The sequence below is a fragment of the Amblyomma americanum genome, chromosome 11, assembly GCF_052857255.1.
Source record: "Amblyomma americanum isolate KBUSLIRL-KWMA chromosome 11, ASM5285725v1, whole genome shotgun sequence".
Lineage (NCBI taxonomy): Eukaryota > Metazoa > Arthropoda > Arachnida > Ixodida > Ixodidae > Amblyomma > Amblyomma americanum.
In genome coordinates, this window is record NC_135507.1 from 94,354,166 (window position 1) to 94,380,018 (window position 25,853).

At 47.1% G+C, this 25,853-nt stretch overlaps 1 protein-coding gene across 2 annotated transcripts in view; it reads left to right on the plus strand.

Annotated features, from left to right (window-relative positions):
- Nucleotides 1-23,378, plus strand: part of Pur-alpha (Purine-rich binding protein-alpha) — a 141,054-nt gene extending 117,676 nt beyond the window's left edge. For both annotated transcript variants that reach the window (XM_077643821.1, XM_077643820.1), the window contains exons 6-7: nt 2,736-2,842; nt 15,582-23,378. In XM_077643821.1, the coding sequence (XP_077499947.1) occupies nt 2,736-2,842; nt 15,582-15,713 (239 nt within the window). In that variant the 3' untranslated portion in view covers nt 15,714-23,378. The remainder of the gene's footprint in view (nt 1-2,735; nt 2,843-15,581) is intronic.
- The last annotated feature ends 2,475 nt before the right edge of the window (nt 23,379-25,853 follow it).

Below are 25,853 nucleotides of genomic sequence, written 5' to 3' on the forward strand. Positions count from 1 at the left end.
TACGAAAAAAGGGGTAACTTTTCCTCATGCAGTTTTTAGAAACCTACTCTCCACGCTGGTAAAACTTGCAATGTTATCTGGTAAATAACAGAACTGTGAATTATCCTTTAACTGTTACCATTAATAGGCAAAACTGGTGTGCAGAAACAAAGCCCTGCACCCATATAATCCATCCTGACCAAAAACTCTTACGAAGGCAGTTGTATAGCACACTGCACACTGCGTGACGGTGTTAGAACGATGAGCTATCGGACCGCAGCAGCGATCACGATGGCAGCGCTAGTGAGGACGATGGTGCAAGTGTGGACAAGTGGTCCAGTGGCTTATACATTTTCGTTTTGGAATGTGCTCACGGGCACGCCCGCCGATAGCGGCTGGTGATAAGCGGAGGCTGCAGGATAGTGCTATCGCATTCTATTATTAAAGGCCAAGCGTAAACGACCTCCAAGTTTTTTTTTTCTTCAGAAATGTGATGGGGGGGGGGGGCGACTTACATTCGAGCGGACTTACAATCGTGCAAGTACGGTAATTACTTTTGCAAATTTTACCTGCTTACGTGTAGGTGCTAAGCTGAACAACTCCATATCACGATCGATCGAAACTGCATGAGGAAAAGTTTCCTTTAAAAAGAAAAAAACGAGTTTAGAAAAAACACTTGGTGTAAAAGAGTATGCATCCCCCAATGGTTGTTACATTACATTACACATTCAGCTTTGGTTACCAGAAACCAAAAGCTGAGACTATGCCCCCTAGCGACTGCTTTTTGGGAGCACTGTTATCAATGTTTGCCGACTGTCAAAAGCAGGGATCCTCAATCTTTTTAAAAAGCCTTGGGGACTCTAACCAGCTTGGCTTCCATTACTCCGTGTTTGAGATCCATGCAGAAATGAGCATGAAGACTCGTGGCTCCCCAAAAATACCAAAATTCATTTTATGACCTGGTGGGAGAGAGACAGTCTGCTGTAACCAATTATGGTATGAGTCCCAGAATAAAGTATTTGCCCAAAGGAAAGAGGGGTTGAGGCATGCATAAGTCTAGGTGTTTGGGGTGCCGAAAAAGCGCTTCTCCAAGGAACCTTGGGAGTTTCACAGAACCCAGTTTGGGAACCCTTGCTCTGTACCAGAGGTTCTCAAACTGGGCTAATCTATGCATGTCTCAACCCCCCTCCTTTCCCTTTGCCAGCTTTATATTCTGTTTCTAATTGCACGGCGCTTGTTCATTGCAGACTGTTCCGCTGTACAGACTGGTCATTATTAATTGAATTGCGGCATTCATTGTGGCGCCAGACGTCTACACGCTCTTTCTTGAATGCAAGTCGGACAGGAAGGGATGGAAGCCAAGATGCGCGGGGATCCTCGGCACTCCTGAAGAGCTGTTGGGGTTCCCTGAGACCAAAGTTGAGGACCCGTGGTCTATGGCAACAGGACTGAATGTAGCAAGATATATACGTGGGCAGATGCATTGTCTGTCGATCTCAGCTTGATGTCGCATAGTTTCTGGGACACAGATATCTACTGTTGGCTCTGTACCGGGTATATACTACTGGGTTGTCCTTATTTGTCCTGTCCCTTGTGTACCTTCGCACTGGCTCTTCAGAGCATAAAAAAACCAGCTAGCCCATCTGCAAGCTTGTGCTTTGCATAAAGTGCAACAGTCCCAAACTCATCTAAAAATTGAAGCTCAAGCTCATGTATTGACAAAAGGGCTTCAGTGCTAGCTGCAGCAGGAAATGTCCCAGCATAGCTGTCGCATACTATTGCAGAAAAGCTTGAGCAGTTTCGGTGTACCGTACGAATTGGTGTAAGGGCTCTACACTTGAATTTTTAAAGTGCAGCCCATACGCGAAAGTATAAAGGTATTTTTTCCTCGGTTATCTAGTACAAAACAAGGGGGTGCGGCCCATACTTAAGAATATACGATATATTAGAATTTCTCATGCATATAAGCAGCTTTTAGTTTCGTTAGTAGCATTCAAAGTTTAGTATTTGATCGCCAGCTAGTGTGGGGAGCATCCATGTGAATGTGTTCAAAATGAGTGGTAAGAGCATGGCTTTGTGGCACTCTCCCTGAACAGATCACTTAATATGGACTGCACTGCCAGCAAGAGGGCAGGCTTCGGCCTATTGGTTCTCCTCTTGTTTGAGCTGAGAGCCAGTGTGTTTAGTGGAGAAGACAGCCTGCACCCTGGGCACAGGGTGGCATGTTCAGACTGGCGGCTGCTAATTTTACACTGACACCTGTTAAGGGGACGTTTGCTGCTTGTGTAGCATCAGCGGCGTTGGGGCAGTGTGAAGGTAGAACAGGAGCAAAGAGTAGTGGTGCCGTTTGCCACCCCACAGTTCTGAGACGTCATCTGTACCCGTCGGCTCTAGCTAGCGCTTGCATCATTCACACTTCTGTACGTTGAGGGCACCGCTCTGTAGTGAGGCGGAGAAGCTAGAAATTTTTTGCGAGCTTTTCCCGTGATTCTAGGGAGGTGTTGGGGGCCTTGATCAAGGTCATTAGAAATTGCCTCTATGAGTCAGTGCCACTTGCACAGTGAACCATACTTTCAGCACCGCAAATTGCAGTGGCTGAATCTTGCATTACGCAGGCATGGGTAACCATTTGTTCAGTTTTTTGGGTGCCACAAGTCCGTCTTGGTAGATTAGACATTGCGAGTCAAATTGTACCAGCTTTTGCCCTGCCATGCCTTGAATGCAACCTTTTTTCTCCCCTTTCTTTGACCTTGCAGCTTTCAAAGGGGAACTACCTGAGGGACGTCACATGCGTGTAGAAAACAAGACATTTTACTTTGACATTGGGCAGAACACCCGAGGCATCTACATGCGCATCTCCGAGGTAAGTTTACACCGTGCCAGGGGCATTAACTATGCTACTGGAACATCGTTCATGCTTTCACAGCCAGGTTCTAAATCTGACTTCTTGCAGTGCTTTCATTTCTATCTTGTTGACTCAGGGAACATGACGATGCTAGCATGATTTGCCAGGGTAGGGCATATTTTAGGATGATTATTCAAGACGGCCTTGACTACTGCACAAATAGGCCCATACTCAGTTGCACTCCTGTGGAGGTTCCAAATACTCCTGCTGTTGCTTTTTTCCTGGATTTTCCAGTGGCAGAAACTCTCTTTCTTTCTTGTCGTCATTCTACAAGCTGCAAGGATCACAAGGTTCATCATTCATACTCTTAATAATAATAGGGATGTAATAACATATTTACACGATTGTAAGTCGACTCGACCCCCCAAATTACATTTCCGAAAAATAAAAAAAAACTTACGGGGTTGTTTAAGCTTGGGCTTAAATAGTTGAACGCGATAACATTATCCACCGGCCACTGTTTATCACCAGCCACTATCGGCTGCCGTGCGCGGCCGTGCCTGTGGGCACATTCCAAAACTGAAATGTGTTAGTCACTGGAATACTCGTCCACACTTGCGCCATCGTCCTCACTAGTGCTGCCATTGCGATCGCTGCTGCGGTCCCACAGCACGTCGTTCTAGCGTCGTTGTCCAGCGAAATCCTGTACTTCGCAAACAGCCACTTCACAACATCGCATAGAACAGCTGAAAATTTTCCTCGGTGCTGCTTCCACACCTGTATCACCTGTTGCAAACGTCGAACTTGCAGCCCGGCGGGCGGCTGTTCGTTTCTTCGGCATAAAAAATGGCAGCTTCTTGAATGTAGTCGTGAACGAGCGCCGGTCGCTTGCCGGACCTGGAGCACAAATGATGACTGACGAAGCACTTCATTAACAACTTGTGAAACGCGGCCGGCAGTTGTCAAATGCGTCAGAGCCAAAGAGAAACTATGCATAAATGGCCTCGGCGCTTTGTCGGCAATTGACACTCTCCGGCACCGCTGCCGTTCCGAGGGGGGGGTGGCCTCGATTGGAACAGCGGCCCTTTCATTACTGTCAACGCTCCCTTGTGCACTGAGCGCGCATTTGAAAGTAAAAAGAAAACTTGTTGGATGCTTGAGCTTCCCATAGAACGCGATTGCGTTATTGGGCCGCCGCCTCTTATCAGCAACCGCAGTCAGCAGCCACGTGTGGGTGCCAGTTTGCTGTTTATTGATAGCCGCCATCGGCCGCTGCCCGTGCGTGCGGGGAGGGGATGCCAGTTGTGCACGTTGACATAGCAGCTGCTCAAGGCCAGCACCAAGAGCGATGCGATGGAGCCACACAGCAAAAATGCAACCACGCTGTAGCATGCCTGATATCTCGTTTGTCTCGCCTTTACTAATAGTGCGATGTTTTCGTTTTGATTGTAAGTCGACCCCCCCAACTTTGGATTTTCAAATTTAAAAAAATAGGTTGACTTACAATCATGTAAATACGGTAACAGTAATAACAACAACTGGTTATGGGGAAAGGAAAGGTGCACCAGCCATTTCACTCTGCTCAACATGCCATTAGGGAGTGAAAGAAGGAAGAGAGGAAGAGGCACTCTTGTTGAGGGTTGTGAATTAAATCTGACCACCTGGGGTTGTTCAGTGTGCACGCACAAATCGCTGCCTTGCGCTAACGTAAAGAACCTATGGCTGCATAAAGTCGTGGCTGCCAGAGGCACCTCTAGTTCAGGTCGGCCATTGAGTGCTCACATATTTCGGCATTTACAAGTGTCAGTGCTGCAGGTCAGTGATGCTCGTGGCTTCTGAAATTGTTCGCGGTTTGAATTGTTCAAAGTTGGGAGCTAATGTACGTCGAATGAGGACTAACAATGCTACTCTCTCAAGCAATGTTATTACCATTGACTGTTAATTATTGCCAGTCAGTTTTGACATTGTTTTTCTTCCTGTCTTGGTCACACAGAGGAGCAGCCGCAGCTTGTGATACTTTTATGAAATTGTTTCAGAATTTTGTTTATTCAGGCTCAGTTGATAGGGACTTCCAGTTTTGTCAAGCTGACACGTTTGTCCCATCAACATCAAGCATATTATAATGGCCGCCCTTGATTCGAAATCCTCATAAGTCGGACAAATTTTTGTCCCCTTCGAGTTTGAATGAAGAAAACTTCAAAAGCCATCTGTGATAATGTGTCCTGGAAGCCTGGGATATGGATCAGGGCTCTGTGTGGGATGTGTCGACTTTTCATCTTTATAGCTCGTGGTAAGGGAACAGTTGATAGAAAAGAGGTAATAGCACTTTTTGAAGAGAGGACAGAGAACAAGACAGTGTCTTGAACGAGACAGCTCGTTCTTTGTCTCATCTTCAAAAAGTGCTGTTATTTCTTATCGATCAGCATTTGCCAACCAGCCCATATTATTCCTCTTCTATGGAACAGTGCAAAGTTGCGCATGGTAGAGGTTGTGTGCTTGCTACAAAATTGATAATGTTCCAGCCTTGTCAGGCATGCTTGGTTGTAGGCACAAGTGAGACAATATATATATTCCAGTTTGTTCACATTCACTCAAGCTAAAATACGATTTACACGATTGTAAGTCGATCTATTTTTCAAAATTTGAAAATCCGAAGTGGATGGGGGGGGGGGGTCGACTTACAATCAAAACGAAAGCATGGCACTTTAAGTCACGGCAAGAGAAACGAGATATCGGGCATGCTACAGCATGGTTGCATTTTTGCTGCGCGGCTCCGTCGCAACGCTTTTGGTGCTGGCCTTGAGCACACAACCCGCAGAACTGGCATCCCCTCCCCTCGTGGGCGGTGGCCATTGGCAGCTATCGATAAGCAGCAAACTGGCATCTCACACGTGGCTGCTGACTGTGGCTGCTGATAAGCGGCCGCGTTCTACGGGAAGCTCAGGCGTCCAACTTGTTTTCTTTTTACTTTCAAATGCCCGCTCGGCACTTGGAAATGCAGTGCCGCCGGGGAGGGTCAGTAGCCGACAGAAGAGCCGACGCCATTCACCCGTAGTTTCTCTTTGGCTCTGACGCATTTGACTACTGCCGGCCCTATAACGCAATCGCATTCTACGGGAAGCTCAAGTGTCCAACACGATTTCTTTTTACTTTCAAATGCACGCTCGGCGCTCAAGGGACCGTTGATAGTTGATAGAAGGGCCGCTGTTCCAATCGAGGTGGCACCCCCCACTCGGAACGGCAGCGGCACCAGGGAGTGTCAGTAGCCGACGGAAGACCCGATGTCATTCACGCGTAGTTTCTCTTTGGCTCTGACGCATTTGACTGCTGCTGGCCGCGCTTCACAAGTTTTAATATAGCTCTTCGTCAGTCGTCATTTGTACTTCGTGTCCGGTAAGCGACCAGCGCTTTTTCACGGCTACATTCAAGATGGCTGTCATTCTTTACGCTGAAGAAACAAACAACTGCGCGTGGGGCCACAAGTTCGACGTTCGCAACGGGTGATACAGGTGTGGCAGCTGCAGCGAGGAAAATTTTCAGCTGTTCCACGCGATGTGATGTGGCTGTTTGCGAAGTGCGGCATTTCGCTGGACGACGATGTTAGAACGACGAGCTATCGGACCGCAGCAGTGATCATGATGGCAGCGCTAGTGAGTACGATGGCGCAAGTGTGGACGAGTAGTCCAGTGACTAATACATTTTCATTTTGAAATGTGCCCACGGGCACGCTTGCGCGCGGCAGCCGATAGCGGCTGGCGATAAACAGCGGCCGCTGGATAATGCTGTCGCGTTCAACTATTCAAGGGCAAGCTTAAACAACCTCGGAAGCTTTTTTTTTCTTTCAGAAATGTGATTTGGGGGGGTCGAAATACATTCGACTCGACTTACAATCATGTAAATACGGTATATGTGCGGTGTATCCTGCCATTTTGAGGGTTTGCTCTTGGTGCTCGATGGTTCTGGGGATAAAGACTCTGCTGTCTTTTCTTTGGTTAGTGTAGCGTTAGCATTACGTCTTGCTTTGTGCGTTTTTTTTCCCATTTTGTATTTTTGCAGGCATGCTGTGAGGGTGGCTTTAAAGGGACACTGAGGAGAATTCTATCAAATTATTTTTGTTAGCAAAATCTGATAGTTCGGCATTTCATGGCTTTGTTGCCGCTTTTCCCGGGAGCGAAATATGCATTTATTTCAAAGAAATTTTGATTCGAAGCTGAAAAAGTTTTTCTCGCCCCTCCGATTCAAACTCGAGAATTCTTATGACGTCACGGAGAACTCTTATGACGTCATAGGACAGAGTGACGTGAAACGTGGCGGAAACGCAGACTCCGTGATTTCTGGTGGCTAGCGGTGCGATATAGCAGCTGCCGAAATGAAGGCTACCGCCGCCGCACGTTGAAGGCATCTATCGGGGGTCGCTACCGTAGCTTCGTTTACGTTTACACTGGCGTCTTGCCAACGTTACGATGGATCCCGTTCCCGAACCCGACGACGTAGTTCTCGCAAAAGCTCCGACCTGCATTTCAGCGACCTCAGCCCCACAGAGCGTGCGATGCTTTTGAGGGAGCACGGTTAGGTTAGGCGCCGGCGGGTCGTTTCCCCCTCCCGCCGTGAGCAGCCGTTGCAAACAAAATATCGTAACTCCAGTGTGGGGAGTCGTGAGGGGCCAGGACAAGGTCGGCGCGTTGCGCCCATCGGGGGCTGGCCGGGCTTTGGGGCCAACGGATTGTGATTTCTTGAACGGCGCGGTTGCATGGTGCAGCAGGCGGCGTCGAGGTCTCCCACAGTTTAAAGGGCCAAGTTATTTATTTTTTTTGCCACAAAAAACGGATGGGTGTTTAAAGTTGGCGGCTTGAAACTAAAGCCTGCGCACGACACTTCAACGGCTTCCGCTAGATCCAACGGGTCCACTGGATCGGGCTCTCTCGCCAACTTGCATGTACCTTCAGATGTGTACTGTGAATGGGTTAAATTAGCCGAGAGCTCAAAAAGAACAGCTCCGCCCAACTGCCGAAGCTATTGAATTACGTCACAACGCGCACCTCGTCGCGGAGCCGAATCAGTCTGGCTGGGCCGGCGGCGGCTGGTGCACTCAGCGCAAAATAAAGACATGCTCCGAGTCTCCGCCAGTGCGGACAGAGTGTGCCGAAGCCGCCGAACGCATCGGCGGTCAAGCGCAGTTGGAGTATAGAAGGTCTCGCTTTGGCCGACGTGACGTCGCCGTGCAGCGCGCGCGCACGCGTTACACCAGAGCATAAACGCGCCTTAACAGAGCCTGCGCTTAACCGCTAACCAACGTATTCGCTGGTGGCATCTATGGGAGCCACTGAAACCCCCCCGCCCACTCACTGAATAAAAAAAAAATCCTGTGCCAAGGCTCCGAAGTGCCAGGGCTTTTGGCATTTGAGGCAGAGACGCTACCACTCCGCCACGATGGCTCATGGTATAACCATCAATAAAGGCGCATCTAGTGAATGCACTCTTTTGATGCAGAAATCTCCGCGCTTTCGCTACGTATATCCTGGCCTAACAGAGCTAGGCCATCAGCAATTTTTCTTAACTGCTTTATACTTTGTCTCCCGTCCCTAATAAACGATTTCCGTTAAGTAGTTTGAAGTTGACTGGCACAGCCGGGAATGTTTCACCGGGCGAGCGTGCGAAGACACAAGTGCTGTTTATACTGCGAACTGCCTTGTACGATCGCCAACCATCGTGCCATCATAGTTCTTGATAGACCGTGGCGATGATCTGACCAGCCTTACCAGGCTCCTTCAAAGGTTAACTAGCACTTGAAGCGGCACTTGGAGTTCCTCTGCTGTTCGGCGCTTGTAAATCGAGGCGCGTCAAAAACAAAACCACGCAAAGCTCATAGAAGTGAAGTGCCATAACAAATCGAAACTCTCCTGGCCGCCTTTGGCGCCGCCAAGCATAGGTTTTCTTTGCTTCCAACATTCGGGTTGTCTTTTGTCTGCCTTCCTTGTGTGATAAAAGTGCGCTATCGGTTTTAAAACAAAACTTACTTCAATATTGAACCGTGCGACTTTCCTTTGTCAGCCTCAGAGATTCGCGACCCCATGTAGGAAGAAAAATTCTTCCAAGGTGGCGTCTCTTGTCCTGTGACGTCACCACGCTTGTACTTTCGAGATTGGCCTATGGCGGCGATACCTGTATTTTGGTTCTTGCTATTTTCTACCTTACAAGAGCTTTGTTTCCAGTAAGAGCGGCGTTTTTGTGATCAGGAACTGGTATTCTATCGATACAAGCCAACTTCAATTTCTCCTCAGTGTCCCTTTAACACGACCATTTTTCTTTTGGCTATCATGCTGGGCTGATTGGGTCATGTTGACTTTGCTAGCAGAGTCTTTTTTTAGCTCTACGAGACAACGCAAAACTTGAACAAGACAATGCTGTTCTATTCTCTTGTGCTGTATCTTCCTGTAGTAGAAAAGACCCTTCTCTGCTAGTTTGTTGAAATCAACACGCTTTGGTATAGTTGAATTATTGCCGGTGGTGCCTTTTTTTTATGCAGACTCGATTGGTACTTGACCGTTGGTTTGAGTTGTCTGATCTCTTGGTGGGTTGAAACTGTCTAGAAGTTTAAAATAATACTCAATTAATGCTGGCTTATAGACTTGGAAACGCGTTTTTAAGTTTTTTTCCTCTGAGAGAGAGGAAGAGGGAACGGCCGGTTGTGAGGTTGGGTTTATCCGTTCGTAAAATCGATTAGCTGTTCTTTGTAGGCAAGCATAGGAACTGTAAACTGTATATGTGGGTGGCATGAAAAACTCATATCCCAGTGCTGCTTTCCACCGAAGCACCCTCTTAAGGGGGGACACGGGTCTTTCGGGCCGAAAAATCTCGAAAAAATCAGTTTTTAGAAAATGTTATTTTCGAAATCAGCAGCCATTTATCTACCTCTCTGTTAAATTTCTCGCCTCTAAGGTCAGTATTTTACTCACAATACGAATTTATATAATCCATGTCACCCGAATTTGAGCTGAAATCAGCGCCGAAACAGCAGTATTTCGCAAAGCGTAGCTCCCGTTTCATGCGCGGCACCGCAGCCATCTTGGTCTCATTTGAAAAAGCCGCCTTTCGCCTTCAATTTCCCGCCACTACGGCTTCCGTTCGCCCATTGGTTGCCGAGAAAATAGCAAAAAAGAAAAGGTAGTATTCAAAATCCTATTGGCTGCCGCGGATCACGTGACAGCAGGTCGTCATCCGATTGGTGGAGCTGGCTGGCAGCGTCTGCTTGACGCGCCCGAGCCGCGGGGAGACGCGACTCTTTGTGCCGGACCGTGCAGTGCAAGAAACGCGCAGCGATGCCTGGTTCAGCGCGCAAGGTGCACTCAAGGCATAAATTCGGCAAGAAAAGGAAGAAGTCGCTGGTTGATAACCTCAAGAGACGCCCTGCTGTGCACCCCGACAATGATGAAACTCCTGCGCTGAACGATCGTGTCGGCGAGGCCGCGCAGGTAGGCCTAACGCGCTCCGCAGCACGGGAAGCTGTAAGCGGCAGCGCCCGCATCCGCCGTGATACAGTGATGCTGGAGCCCTCAGATGTGCTCCAAAATAAGATGAAGACTGAACAAAAACTGCGAGAACTCGCCTCAACTCCAGCAACGGAGCGGAAGTCTCGTTGTTTACGTGACGGCAGCGCGGCGGACTGTCTGCTCGACGAGGCAAGCTTCACGATCGTTTGTTTTGAATCGCTCAACAGTTTGTTGAAACTTGTGAAGTGTAAAACGTGTGGCGGCAATGACTTGAGCTTCGTAAAAGATGAGCGAGAATACGGCCTTGCCGTTAAACTTTCTCTTCAATGTGCGAGCTGTGGAGACGCATCGTCTACATGGAGTTCGCCGCGGGTACGTGGCGATCAGAAGATCAACCCTTTTGTGGTGAATGTGCTCGCTGCTCGTGCAATGCAGAGCACTGGCAACCAGCAGACAGCTCTAAATGCCATTTTTTCATCGCTGAACGTTTCGCACCGCGGTCTCCACAATAAAACGCGGCAAGACTATGTGAAAAAAAAGTTGACACCTGCAGCAGCTCGTGCAGCCGAAGAAGTTACACAAGAGTGTGCGCGGTCGGTTCGAGAACTTTATAATGAATTGGACCTTGGGAACCCCGGCAATATTGCAGTATCATACGACGGCACTTGGATGACACTCGGCCACACATCCCACATTGGTGTGGGAACCGTCATCGAACTGTTTACCGGGCTTGTGCTGGACTATGTTGTATTGTGCAACTTCTGTGCCGGCTGCGAGTGAGGCCCTAAAGAAGATGACCCATCATACCAGTCCTGGAGGGCTGGGCACCTATGCCAAAAAAACTCAGAAAAAAAGGCTGGAGAGATGGAAGTTGAGGCACCCCTTATTCTTTTTGAAAGGTCGTTGAAGAAGTGTGGCTTTCGCTATACCACAATGCTTTCGGACGGTGATAGTTGGGCTTTTCTAGCTGTGCAAGAGGCAGATGTGTATGGATACATCAAAGTAAAAAAAGAAGACTGCATAAACCACGTGCAGAAACGTATGGGAACAGCGTTGCGGACTTTGTTGTCCAAACACAAAGGTGCCGAAAACCTTGGAGGAAAAGGCAAACTGACAGGCAGCCTCATAACAAAGTTAAGCTCCTATTATGCCTGGGCTTTAAAATCCCATAATGGGGATGTAGAGGCTATGCAGAAGGCTGTGATGGCCACCTACCACCACATTAACTCTACTGATGAGGCATCAAACCATAGCTTCTGCCCATCGGGACTGGACTCTTGGTGCCAGCAAAATGCGGCAGCAGCCCGAGGCGAATCTGCTCCAAAGCATCGGTACAACATTCCACCCCATGTTGCTAAAGCATTGCTCCCTGTCTATGAGCGACTGTCGGATAGGAAGCTCTTAGAGCGGTGCCATAGGGGTAAAACCCAAAACAGTAATGAAAGCCTACACTCTTTGATATGGGCCTTGGCATCCAAAGAGCGCCACGCATCATTGTTTACTGTTGAGGCTGCCGTGGCTGAGGCAGTAATGCGGTTCAACGCAGGCAGCAAAAGAACTTCTGCAGCAATATTACAGGAACTGGGCCTCAATACGAATGCTATGAGCGCAAAAAGAATGCGAGAGAAGGATGAGCGCCGAGAGCAAAAGTGCGCTCGAAAGCATTCCATTGCGGAAAATATTCAAGGAGTGCTCAAGAAGCGGCACCTGGATACTACTGGCAATCAAAAGGACTACATTCCTGGTGGCTACTAGCCATTTCCTATTGTAAATATATTACTGCACTTGTAAATATTTATTAAACTGTCCCCTGCTTGTTTTTGGGGCTTTTCTCAAAATGCATATGGTTGACTGCTAGCAGTCTTGAGGCCTTGATATCTCAGCAACCAAGTCACATAGAGCTGAAATTTCGGTTGCAATGGAAAGCCTAATGTATGCTGTGTGAAATGTTGGGAGCAGATTTTTTCATTTTACCTTAAAAAAATAATTATTTTCGTTAATTTACCATTACTTGGTACACACATTTTTTATACTGAAATTCAGAAGGTTGTAAAATGAGTAATAATTGACATATCAAAAATCTGCTCTCAACATTTCATAATTCACTATTCTGGCTATCTAACCATGTCTTAAAATTAATTTTAGATGAAATCATTATTTTGCTATTTGGGCCTCAAACAATGGGCATTAATTGTTAATTATCCTGAAAACTAATTGGCCTACACTTAAAATAAATGCATATTTGAAATCAGCATAAAAATTTGAATAAGTCTATGCATTTTTATTAAGATTGGTCAAAAGACAACAAAAATAGCTTTAAGACCAGTGTCCCCCCTTAAAGGGGCCCCGAAACACATTTTCAGTGGATTGTTTTGCCTGTTGGTTGCATAGAATGAGTTATAGTGATGCTATTAGCATCGGTCGTACCGCGTGTACTGTGGTTTTTAATATTTTAATTAGCTCGCAAAAACAAATTCGTGGCGCTGACGGTGTCACCATACAGTGGCGGTTTTTAGCAGCGGATATGACATCACCTTGCGCTAGCGTGATGATTGGACAAAGAGTAAATATACTTCGAATTGGGTTAATAACTAGAGATACGTTTTGTCAAGTTTTTGCGTTTTATATTACATTAACAAAACCAGCTTGTTTGCCCAAGATAAAAGCACTGTAAATCAAGTAAAACAAAAACACGCCACCAGAGGCACTGGCTACTTTTTGCATCGAAGGGCTTTGCGCCTCACTGTAAACATCCTACGACCTAGCACTAACACTTATGGCTACTCTATGTATCTGAGAGCGGCTTTGCGGAATCGATCCGATCGAGCCATTGCACTCTATAAGCGTTCGTTTCGGTCCCACGGAAGGATGCGTTCGTTTCACATTTAGCAAACAGTGCGCATCGTCAGTTTATGGAGAATCACCGGGCGGTGGCGCCAGATGGCGCCACGTTCCCGTCAACAGTAGTGTTCCTGTATATGCTCCCGCAGGGAGCAGAGTTGCGCGAAGGTCTGCCATTTTGTTCCAGGCTGTGCGGGAAAGCAGTTCCTCGAGCGCACAGGCACTGGGATCATGACGGGGCTGGCGTTGTGGAGCAGTTCGCCTTTTTTTTTTTGAAAAGCTTACAAACGGCGCTGGATTGCGGGCATCCTTTTTTCCTTTTACTGTCTCAGTGCTCAGGGATCGATGCTAAGCCCATCATACTTCGTTGAAAAGAACGTCGAAAAATAATATGATTTTCCGAAAATATCATACAGCATGACAGAAAGATCGCGGAATGACAGCGATAGCTCACAGTACGGTCATTAATGGCGCAGAAATGCTTGAAAATGAAAAACTTGCGTGAGTTGTGCGATGAAGAGAAGTGCGGTATTGCATCTCCCTGCAGAACCACATTGAAATACATTATTCTATTGGGTTGCAACGCCGATGTTGCACAAAGCTTGTGAAACCACGCTGCATACGATGTGAACGCGGGCAGTCTAAAGCAATGCATTTTGCACGCAAGTAAATCTAACCAACCAAAGGCAGAGATATCGCAAACTCGCCTGCTTATCTTTCACAAAATATACGTATCATTTGTTGCTCTGACTTCTAGCCCTCCACTGGATTTTTCCTATGCCATGGTCATCTTTTCAAGCCAAACACATCACGTGCCGTACTTCTTTAATAGATTCCAAGGATCTCGTAAAGTGATGTGTATCTCTTTCTGGTGCTGTTATTTGCTCGTTTTTCCCTAAGCACTATTGCGTTTTCTCTTGACCAATTTGAAATATATGTACCTTCACTGCATTCTGAAATATCTTTGTTTTGGACTACTCTATGCTTTTACTCAAGGAAAACTTAATAATCTGAATATCCAATTTTGCTTTCAAGTATATCATATATTTTTGTTCCCCTCTCCTCTAGTGTTAACATCCTTGTCAGTGGAACTTTAAGGGTATTCTTAACAAATAAAATAGTTAAATAGCCTAGGCAAAGCTTGTTCTCATGCAGAGATACTGGCCTCCCACTTCTGTCTAGTAAACTGGGACTAGAACAAAATTTCACATATAGTTTGCTTGTCAGACATTCTTCATTTCACGACACGAAACAAACCATTTCTGTAGAATGCTGGAGGTGGCAGCAGAATAAGCAGACAGGCTGGCAGTGGCTGCACATGAGAAATGCTCTGTCACGTACAGTTTGGTTAGGAACAAAACCTTTGTTCACATTTTCATTTGGAACTTGTAGCGTTGCAGGAAAAATGAAGATAATTTGTTGATGGCAAACATGAGTCGCCGCATGGAGTTTGAGCGTGCCGGCTGAACAATTTATAATTTATGTTGAACTGTAATTTTTATCAGACTAGGCTGCCGTCACTGCACACTATCAAAATATATACAACTGGAGCGCACGGAAAAGGTGGGAACACACCGCAGCCGACTGCACCGGACGCGTCCGATCACGATGGCAGGCGAGAGGGTACTGGGGCTGGAGTGGAATCGGCGTTGCGCCTGGAAAGTCGGCTCCTCCACTTCAAAATGGAACAAACGGCGTCAGCGGAATCACGTGACAGCCGCTCAGCGAATGGCGTCAAGAGCGGCGCGAAGAAAACAGTCGCGCAACTCTGCTCCCTGCGGGAGCATATACAGGAACACTAGTCAACAGCGCGCGCTCCTTGCTCGCTGTGGCCAACCAGCGCGCTAGGAGTGACTATAGAGCGATGGGCAATGGTTGACGGTAAGCAGTAGCGGTACGCGCTATGCTAAATGTGTCTGATATCTTGCGCAGGCTGTCACACCGTTGCAGTATCTCGCGCTCGAGTTGGGATTCATAAGTAAGGGAACGTCACTGATCAGTGTCCCCTTCTGTGCCGTCGACGTGACGATGAAGCATCGCTGGGTCAGCTGGGCGTTCACATGGTTGTTGTAACCATGCAAACGGCGCTGCCAACCTTGGCATGATTGAGTTACAGAGAACAGGCAACCATGGAGTGCAAACTTCTGCCACGTGCTAAGATAGGCTGTTTTGATTGGTCGCTCTCGGTGTCGTCATTGGGAGAGTGAAATGGGAATGGGAAGCTGCGCGAAAATCGAGTTGAGGGCAGCATTTTGTTTGCTTATATTTTGAAATTTCTTCATTGAATAACTCCCGTTCCTATGCATCGATTCCCGTAATTCTTTTTGAGTCAGCATCTGTGTGACATAAAGACTCCATCTGAAGCGTAACCGGCATCCGTTCAAGCGGTGTTTCGCAGCCCCTTTAACTGCTACCCTTGCCTGCAGGTAAAGAACAACTTCCGGGCGGCCATCACCATTCCAGAGAAGTCGTGGTCGCGCTTTAGGGACTCCTTCTCGGACTACGTGGAGAAGATGAAGGAGCTGACGGAGAAGTCTGCCGCCGAGGGTGGCAAGTGAGAGCAGCAGCCCTGCCCGGCCGCCACTCCCCAGGAACAGCCCGCCGCCGCCGCCCACCCTCCGCCACGGCGGCGCGCACCGACGACGACGACGACACCGTCGCGCTCCCCACAATGTCACCACCGCCAACGCCTCCGGGCAGCAGCAGCAGCAGCTGGCGGCAACGTTGCCACAGTCTTTCCTCCGGCGCTGCGCCTCTGCCAACCGACCGGCAGGGGAGGAGGAGGAGGAGAAGGTGTGCGACCGCTGTTGCGGCTCGTCGCTGCGTCTGGGGCGACTGCCGCAGCATAGGGGATGTCCCTGGCCATGGCCATCTCGACGTTTGTTTTTAGTGCACACACTACACACACACACACACACACACACACAACACACACACCCGGTGGTGGACAACGACTGCGGAGGACTTTACGACGAAATGGCGGCGACGACAACTACAACACAAAAAAGAGCTTGGAAGACTTAGGCGTCAAGAACTTTCTTTTGAGAAGACAGAGGGGAGGGGTGATGGAAGGGATGGCTGGCCATGGCGGCGAGAGAGACTGCAGTTTGACAGTGACCGGGTGGTGCGTCGCTGAGGACTGTTCAGTGTGTCTTGGATGGGGAGGCTAGTATGTGTTACCAAAGGCTGGTCAGCGTCGCCAAGCGCCTGCTGGTGTCGACGACGGCTGCCGTTTGGCATTTCTGGCGAGGCCATTCGACATTGTCGAAGGCCAGGCAGTGTCTGTCTTGAGGCCATGCAACACCATCGGCGGCCGCTCGGCGTTGTCTCGGCCGACGGTCAGTGTCACCAAAGGCCACATGGTGCCGTCAGAGAAGAGGCTGGCGACCTCCAACGCCCGCTGGTCTGCGATGCCAGTCGGCGGTGCCAGCGACCGGCGCAGGAGAGCTCCGTCTTAGCTTCTCGTTATTTTTTCCCCCCATCTTTTTCTACTCTCGTCATCTTCCAAGACTGTCATCATCAATTGTTTTGTTTTTATTTTGCTTGTTTCTCATTGTTGCCCCCTTGCCAATGCTCCCCACGTTTACTGTTCCCTCGGTGCCTCAAAGAGTGATTGCAAATGCTCACACAAGGATGTGCGCATGCATAGCTGCAATTCCGGTGATGTCTTTGTGTTGCACAGGTGCCCTTGCCATGGGTCTTCAGGAGAGATAGTTGCAGCCAGATAAAGAGTGAGTGATTAGAGTGGAAGGGATGCTGGCTGAAGGGAGCATTGGCAAATCGGGGCTTTTGTCAGGTCTCGAGTGAGAGAGAGAGAATGGGTGCAGAGGTGTGGTCTAGAGTGTGGATCCGTTGACGACTCGTCACTGCTCTGGCGTAAGGCAGCTTTGGACTTAAGCCATAGCGTTTGATATACAGGTGAAACGTTATTGTGAAAAATCTGGCTGCACAGTGTAATACAGCTTTGTTTATCCTGGGGATTGTTGAGAGCACATAAATCTTTAGTGACAGTTTTAGGACCTTCGTGTCTTTTAACATTGACTTTTATCAGGTTTTATTTGTCATGCCAGAAATATTTGCCAGTACTCCATTTACACATAATTATTTTCTTTCTTGTAAACTTGCAAAGACAACTTTGTGTGAAAGAAGTGACATCCACGATTTTAATGGCACTGTTGAAGCATTGCTCGGACTTATAGCAGCGCATGTAGATTCACAACTCACTGCCATTTTGTTGAAGCAGTCACATGATGTAAGTTGGGCCGCTCGAATGAAAAATTGATTTTGTTGGTGCCTTGCATCAGGAGGAAAGGTCATCATATACAGAAGCCGTATAGTGACGAACCTACATGTTAAAGAACCCCAGGCGATTGAAATTTCTGGAGCCCTTCACTACGGCGTCCCTCGTTGCTTTGGCACGTTGAACCCCCATAAACCAAACCAAACCTTAAATCAATTAAAAACAAGAAAGAGGCCACTAGTGACTTCGAACCAGCAGAAGCTAAGGCAGAGTCCATGGATTTTTCATGATTCTATTCAGGCTAAATGGCTGTGGCACGAGCATCACGGTGTAAAACTCTATGGCCAGCACGATGGCACCTTGCCTTTTCTGTGCCGTCCTCAGGGATCGTTGAGCAAGTGTGCCCTGTTGATGCTGGTCATTGCGATACAGGGGCCTGTGTTCATAATCGGAGTGACATTAGTCTTGGACAATGAGTTGCACAGGTGATGTTGCATCAAGCTGCCCGACACCAGAGAAGTGGCGAGTTGTTGTCGAGACACATGCCAGTCAGTTGCCCGGTGATTGCAAAGAGTGAGATTTGTGCAAGAGTTAGGAATGTATAGGAATGTTTTTTCAAAGGAAGGCGCAGCAGCCCGGCGCCGCAGTCCCTTTTCACACACACATACATGCTTGAGTGGCCTTTTGGGCATTGCTACCCGTAGAGTGCCTGAGGCAGGGTGTGGCATTGTTGCTTTGTCATTGTTTCTGTCCTAGACTGAAACTTGTTGGTGCGGTGTGTGCGTGTGTGTGTGTGCAGGGCTTGCGGGGTTTGGCTGCTGTGGTGGTTGTTGTTTGCAGCGGCAGCTTCGCGTCAGCGGCTGACCGGTTTTGTTGGAGTTTGTTCAGAGTTGATTGCATTGTTGGAGGAGAAGGTGAGCGAGGAGAGAGTCAAAGGATTGTTGTTGATTGTCTACAGGGATGAGGTTTGTTCTTTGGACATCAACAGTGTTGTTGGAAATGGGCCCGGTGCAAGGCGGTGTTTCGGACGACAGAACAGTTTTGGTGGGAGTCTCTTGGACGAGAGCTGAGTAGAGTGCTGGGAGGTGTACCGCATTAAGCGCTATGCTCAACTGTGCATCGCTTGTCGCAGAGCTGCGATGGCAGTGCTGTTTGTCAAAATCTACTCTTTTTTTTTCTTCTATGCCCCCCTTTTCTTTGCGTGCACTCCAGTAGCGGCTAGTGTGTGGTCAGTGAGTTCTGCATAAGGAGGGCAGTTATGGATCGTCGTGGGGCATTGTCTCGGACTCTTTGTGAGGCAGTATCTATGACCAACGGTAGCGTAACGAAGGAATTAACACTACCCCGATATCTTCCAGTATAGTTTCATGCCATTGATGAGATGTTCTGCCCTTGGTGTCCAGCGGCCTCGTCACTGATGCGGCGTCACATCTACTGCTGGAGAGTTTAGCGGAAAGGCAAGAGTGTGGAGCTTGCGGTTGCAGTTCTTCACTTTATGAATCCTTTCTTTTATTCTTTTCCTCGCAAAGGTGCTACTGGCAACCAGAGACTGTCCCGCTTGCTCTTGAGGCGTGTTCTGGCTAAGCATGGATTACTTTGGCATTTGGGTATATACACGAATGTATATACATAGCTATTTTCGGGTTCCTCTTGTGGTGTTTGATCATGCGCATGCTTTTTCCAGTGCCTGCATGTTTTTGTGGGCACAGTCCCGAATGAGGCGCTTTATTTTGTTTGTGTTTGGCAAGAGCACTTTCCTGTTTGTCACAAGCAGTTTGATATGCTTTGTAGGCCAGTTGTCTCACGGCTTTGGGAGCTTTTAGCCCTGAACTTTGGTTAACGTTGGTACTTTTTGGCACGAGCTTCTGAAAGCTGTACTCTCCATTTTATGCTCGTAGATTTTGTCGCGGAAGTAGAAATGAGAGATTGTCCACCAAGATGGCGCTGATGATTGATGCTTTGCTCAGATGGGTAGAAAAGGAAGACGAAACAGTGACATATGCGTGTTGTGCTGTTCAGGCACTTTGCAAATACAAATGCTTTCTCAAGGAAACGGGAAATGAAATGAGCACCCTTCTTGGAGTTTGTGAAGAGTTTTTACCTTCTTGAGAGGGGCGTGCGCCGAAGGTGGAGTGAGCAGTGAGAAAGGTGGCAGAATTTTTTAGAAATGTTTAATGTACAGAAAGTGTGCTTTAGGAGTTGAAAGAAATTTTGCAACTGCGCTTTCACGGGAGCATTATTCGTATCAAGAGGCTGCAGTTGGAGAGCTTTGGCAAGAGCCAGCTATCGTCACAACTGGCTTCAGCACACTGCAAGATTAACATGCATCTCACTGGCTGTCTTGTATTGGAAAGTCGGATGGATGTCCAGGGGATGTCCCGAGGTACAAAACAGGACGTCTGCTAGAGATCCAAACATGCGAGATGTTCGCTGGAGGTCCAAGGTGGTCAGTAGTTGTCAACTGGACGTTAAGTCCAGTTGACAAAATGCTGTGTGAGAGTAGTTGCAGTGTTATGCAGAGCACCACTTGTTGACAAATGTGTCATCACTTTCTAGGTGTCTCTTTCGAAATTCGCTTCATTCTTTCAATGAGTTTGGCACTGCGGATGAATATCGGCGCAAAAAGTTTCGAATCAGGTTATTGCAATTTGTTGATTGGTGAGCTCGATTTTTTCCATCTAGTGCACTTCTAATAGTTGAGCATCTTGACTGCAGCTTCATTGTCTCTTTTATTTTGCCATGCCCTGGTATTTTCCTTCTTTTATTTTTTAGCTGTGTGCTCGAAATGTGTGCTGTGGGGAAATGGTGCCTTTTTAGGCAGGCTGTTAGAATTGCAGGGGCAATAGAGGTTGGTTGGTGCAAAGAGTGAGGGTGCATTCAGGAAGCGAAGTGTGAGATGGGGGACTACGTTCACAGATATCAGCGGCCCTGGAGATGATTCTTTGGCGGCAAGCGCAACTTGTGCTGTCTGTTGCCACATTTATCGCTTCTGTGGGCCCGGCACTAGAGTCACTGATGGATGCAATGGGGCCTGTCTGCCCTGGAAAAGATGCAACTGCACTGAAGAAACCGTTCTTTGGTGTTCCTTGTGTAAAAGCACTGCCATCGAGTCTTGCGGAAAGGGGACGATGAGCAAAGTAGGAGGAAGGAGAGGAGATGGTTTGGTGTTTGATAAGGGGTGAGGCTTGTATTGCTCGCACCCCATCTGACTTTGCCTGGCTGTAGGCGATGCGTGTAATGACGTGTGCTGTTTTCAGTTTTCCCTTTTTTTATTGGATTCTCTTTTTTCCTTTGACTCTTTCCATCAGAGGTATAGTATGGCAGACCCAAAGCCGATGTGGGAATACAGCTTTGTTCAGTTTATTGATGTTGGCAGTTTCGATGCTGGGTGATGACACAATACCGGCGTTTGGTGGGAATGCAGTGGGTTTTCAGTGAGAAACGAAGTGGGAGGCACCGATTGCAGCATTTCAGCTGCCTTTTGATTAAATCTATCTATCCGGTCTAATTGAGTCGGAAAAGCTAAGAACTATGTAGCTCATTCCAGCATTAGGGTTTTGTATTTTGTGCGCTTATTTAGGAATGTTGATGTGCATTGCTTGCTAAGCTCCATTTGAAGATAAGAAAAGAAATGTACTGTATATACTTGTGTATAAGCTGCGCTTTTTTTCATCAAATTTTCTCAGGTGCGGGTTATACACGAATCAGGCCTATAGCTACATATTAACACACTGTGGCGCCCGTGTGACTACTGTGCCAGATAATTAAAAAGCTGGCGACAGATGCAAACATTTTATTTCACAATTCATCGTCGCTTTCGCACTAATCGCCATCGGACGAGCTCAGCTTATTGGCACTCTCACCGCTGTTGGACGAGCTCGTCTCATTGGCGTGCTCCCAAAGCTGGTCGTCCTCTGTGCCGTCCATGACGTTTGACAGGCCCGTGACTAAAACTCTTTGAGATGGTGTCTGCTGACAACGAACGCCACGCATGCAGAATCCAAGTGCATATTTGTCAGAGGGACACTCGCTTCAGCCGCTTTGTCGAAGTTGTTCCGTGGCTGCCCGAGTCCATCCACTCGGTGTAGAACCGCCAAAATTCCGTCTTGAATGACCGCGTTCAAAAGCACGCAGCCTGCCACACGACGACGCATGCAACACAACAGATTCTGGAAGTAATCCACACACTTACGAATGAAGCACCGGATAACAAAGGCCAAATGGCGCTGGGCAAGGCACCGTAAAACGGAAACAGAAAGTCACGAAAACATCATGTCGTGCAGTGATAATGGATTTGGTGTGGGGAAAACTAACTGGCGTCATCTTGTAGCACTTTGTAGGACTAGGCGTGCTTTTGGCCTATTGGATTTTTTTTCTCAAAATTTTGCGGCTGAAAGTCAGGGGTGCGAGTTCTACACGAGGGCGGCTTATACACTAGTATATATGGTAGTCCTACAGAAGAAGTGAAAAACAAAAATGCGCCTCCAACACTTGGCTTTGACATTCCCAAGTCCTTTCTGCTCCCATGTTTTTGTGCCACTTGGGTAAGGCCACATAGCCACAAAGTGATAACGCATCTTGCTAGCAGGCTGTTCTTACCTGCCATGCGTTTCTTGTTCCTCAGTCATGATTTCTAACCACAGTGCTTTGCTGCACTTAACAGTCTTTTCATGCACTGTTTTTTGTTATATCTCTTCTCTCATTTTGATTGTGCAAACCTCCTTGCCCACTTTTACAAGATGCCGTCTATGTACATGCTGGTGTTGTTGCATAGGACGGGCAGATAGCCCAAGTGTGGCCAAATAGAGCAAGCTCAGTGGTTGCTGTTTGATACGGCTGGTGTATTTGGTCTCTGCCTCGCCAGATTTCTGCAGTTCTTCAGTAGCCTGGTCCAGTTGGAACAAACAACGGTTGCGAGTGTTGAACAACCCCTTTGCATTGTGTGCTCGTTTCTCGAGCTGTCCCATGTGTTTGCTGCTAATTGAGGAGGCCCGCATGTGTGACTTTGCTATTGATTTTCCGCACGAGTCATGCCAGACATGTGAGTTAATGAGGTGCACCTGCCACAAGCAGCAGCAGCAGTATTTTTTGCAAAACTTCGGATGTGTGAAGCTGGATTGTGAATTTGGCACAGTGCGGGGAGAAAAAAGTTTGTCTTCCGCCTGTCTAGGGTTTCGACTGCAGCGAGGCTGCAGAAACTGTGTAGCTGTCCGTAGCAGCCAGAAAATTGCTGCAAAACTATCCCACCACAGCAGTAGCAACATTTTAGAGTTTTAGATATTTCTTGGAAGTTTTCTTTCGAGGTCACTTTCTATTGTGCGTTGAATTGGTGCTGAGCCTGCCATTGAAAATGTGTTAAAAAAAATAGCTCATTAAGCTGCACCTTTGTGAAAGCCCTCCTCGTGCAAACATTGGCAAAAGAAGCAATTTTTTTTTATGTTTGCACCAGCAGGACTCCTTCTAAGAGCACAAAAAACAAGCCCAACTTATGTGCACCTCATTCAAGGACTAAAATTGGTTCAGGAAGAGGCGAGACCAAAATCAAAATTTTAAAATTTTAGTTTTGCATGCAACTCTGAGGTTGGGTGCAGAGTTTACAGTATTTCACAGTTTGCGCTGCTAACATGCTGCGCTTGTGCTGTTGAGCTCAGTGAATGAACCTGCATGCTCTAAATTTTTGAAAGACGTTTTCAGTTCTCTCTTGGGAGTTCCTATGAGGAGGATGTAGCATAGCTTGGTCTGCAATGTCTGAGAAACTGCATGGTTTTTGTTTATTTGTTTCTGGAGCATGTGCGCACTTGGAGGTGTGCGTCTCAAAAGTGATGAAACATTTCGAAACGTTGAATTGTAACCTTGACATGGTCAGTGACCCTCAACTTGTCGGTATCATGCTTGACCATACAAACTTTCGTCGAACCTTATACTATGCTAAATGTGATGGGCCGCCTGCTAACCGTGGTGGTTTGAGCGTTACAGCAGTCAAGTTTTTGTTATTGCTGCGGTAAAGAAAAAAAAATAATGTAGACTTCACAACATGTATGAAATGCTATATTGGCATTCTTGGTACAATCGGTTAGTGCACTGAAATTCAAAAATGTCCAAGCTGTGAACTCGCTGTAAGGAAAAAAAAAATCTTAAGTGCTGTTTACAAACTTTATAATGGAAAGCATATGTCGTTTGCTGTGGCACCACTGTTTTTGGAAAAAATGAAGGAATGTACAGATAAGCATGAATGTAGCATACCTGCATTGCAATGTTTTTCTTCTTGAGGCACATCTGTCTGTAATGCTTCCGAATTGTTTAGGCAATGTTGTTGGAAAAACTTTCAGAATATTTTGCAGTTGTCATTTCTAGCATTCTTCTTTTCTAGAAAGAGCAACTTTTTTGAAATTCGAAGTTTTGCCCTTGCAGTGAGACCTAACGTGTGCATGTTGGCTTCAATTACTGAATGAGCTTGTCGTGGTCATCATGCTTATTGGCTGGATTTTTGCAGAGTAGCATGCCTGCACAGCATCTGCTCTGCGAGACAAAGAGTGCTGTTCTATTTAATTCAGGCTTGCTTGGAGAAGTTTTTAAACTAAAATATTTTTAAAAAAAAGCTGGCGAAAGCTGGCAGCATGAAGTAGTGCATTTAGGTGCGGGGTCCTGGTTAGTGAGGGGTATGCAAGTTGAATGCCTGTACTCTGTGCGGTGTGCATGTATCGCTTTTTTTTTTCATACTAAGAATGCAAGTGATCCGCAGTCAAAGTATGCATGCTGATATCCTTGTGGTGCATTTTGAAACCTGCTTGTGAGAAAGAAAATGCGAGTCAATGCCTGAGCTCCTCATTGAAGCCTTTACTGTGTTATGGAAAGAGAACGGTGTAAAAAGGGTTTTCAAAAGGACAGATAGTTACAAAGAGAAGTATTATACACAGCCCTGCTTCAGCTATATCAGCGAGATTAACAGCTGCAGAACAGTACAGTCTGTGGCGAGAAGTCTTTATCATGATCAGAGCATCTGTTCCCGAGCGTTCCATGGTGCAAGGAGTCTGTAAGTTATGAACATTTAGGCTTTTGGGTCATTCAGGGTGTTTTATCAGCAGAAACAAACTTTTGAATTCGAATGTTTATTAGGCCTGTTATCACACTAACAAATACAAATGAAATATGCTACACTTAAATCCTGGCTGTTCATGCGAAAGGTAGATGCGTGTCATTGAACAGCACATTCTCGGCAGGACGTTCTGTCATCGAGTTGTTTGTGGGCGTTACTCTCTTTGCCTGTTAATCTCACTGGTATGCTATCTGCACTGTGTACCTATCTAGTGTTGGGCACTTATCTCTGCATATGTAAGCATTCTGTAGAGCACGCACATACTATCGATGTTCTCATATCTTGACTGCCCCAAACTGACAAAGCTGTACTGTGATATTAGGAGACTCCATCTTGTGGAGAGCAGTGGAGTTCCTCGAACTTTTTCTCTCCCTCCTCTCGAATCCGTCTCTCTGTTGTCACCATACCGCCGTCCAATGCCCTCGCCGCGCGGCAAGTTGTGAGCGCCACTTGGCATGCACAAGTAAACAAGCATGTGTGTGCCGTGCAATCGAGCCTCACTGTAACGAGCCCGATTTTAATGAAGTTTGCAACACAACAAGATATTATTATATTATTTCCCGATCGTAGCTCCATCGAAAACCATGTATTTGTTTCTCACACCTTAACAAGTAATTTTCCGCTGCAGCGAAGGTTTCATGTAGCATGCACATTTCAGGAGCGTTTTTGATAAACATCAACTGAGACAGACTTGTCTTTAGTGTTATTCTGTGTACAGTCATCGAGCATCAACAAACCAGTCACTGACGGATGGAGATTTGAGTGGAAAGGTTGCATTGCTGTACCATCTGCGGTGCCGCTATAGAGAGTGCAAAGAGCGCAGTAATCATGGATGCTTCCATTGTGGATCTTGCATTTTTGTGAGAAAAAGCGGATAAGTGCTAAGCGAAAAGTTTGTGCCACCGTTTACTGCTGCTTGGGGCATATTAGTGATGATTGTGCCAAAGTTGTGTTGATCGTAGCCTCATCAAGCACCGGAGTATTGCAACAAAAATGTTAGACCAACTTTAACGAACCACGATGGCACTGAGCATGATGCAGTCTAACAGCGGCTGTGACTGCACCACAGCTTTGCTCATGGCAACACACACCCATGTGCTATCACTCATTGCACTTGTAAAAGTGTGCCCATGATTTCGGAAATGTTGCCTCAGGTTCTTGCGAAATTTCCTTCATCAATGTCTATTGACAAGAAATGACTATCCCGCAGGAGCTTCAAGAATCTGCAGTGTTAATTTGGAGCACTTGATTGTAGAAACCTCGACTTAACAAAAGCATGAACAAAATCGAGCTAAGTTTTCAGCTGCAAACATGACTTTGAGGCTCGACTGCAGTATGGCATGTGCCGTTGGCCCTAGTTGA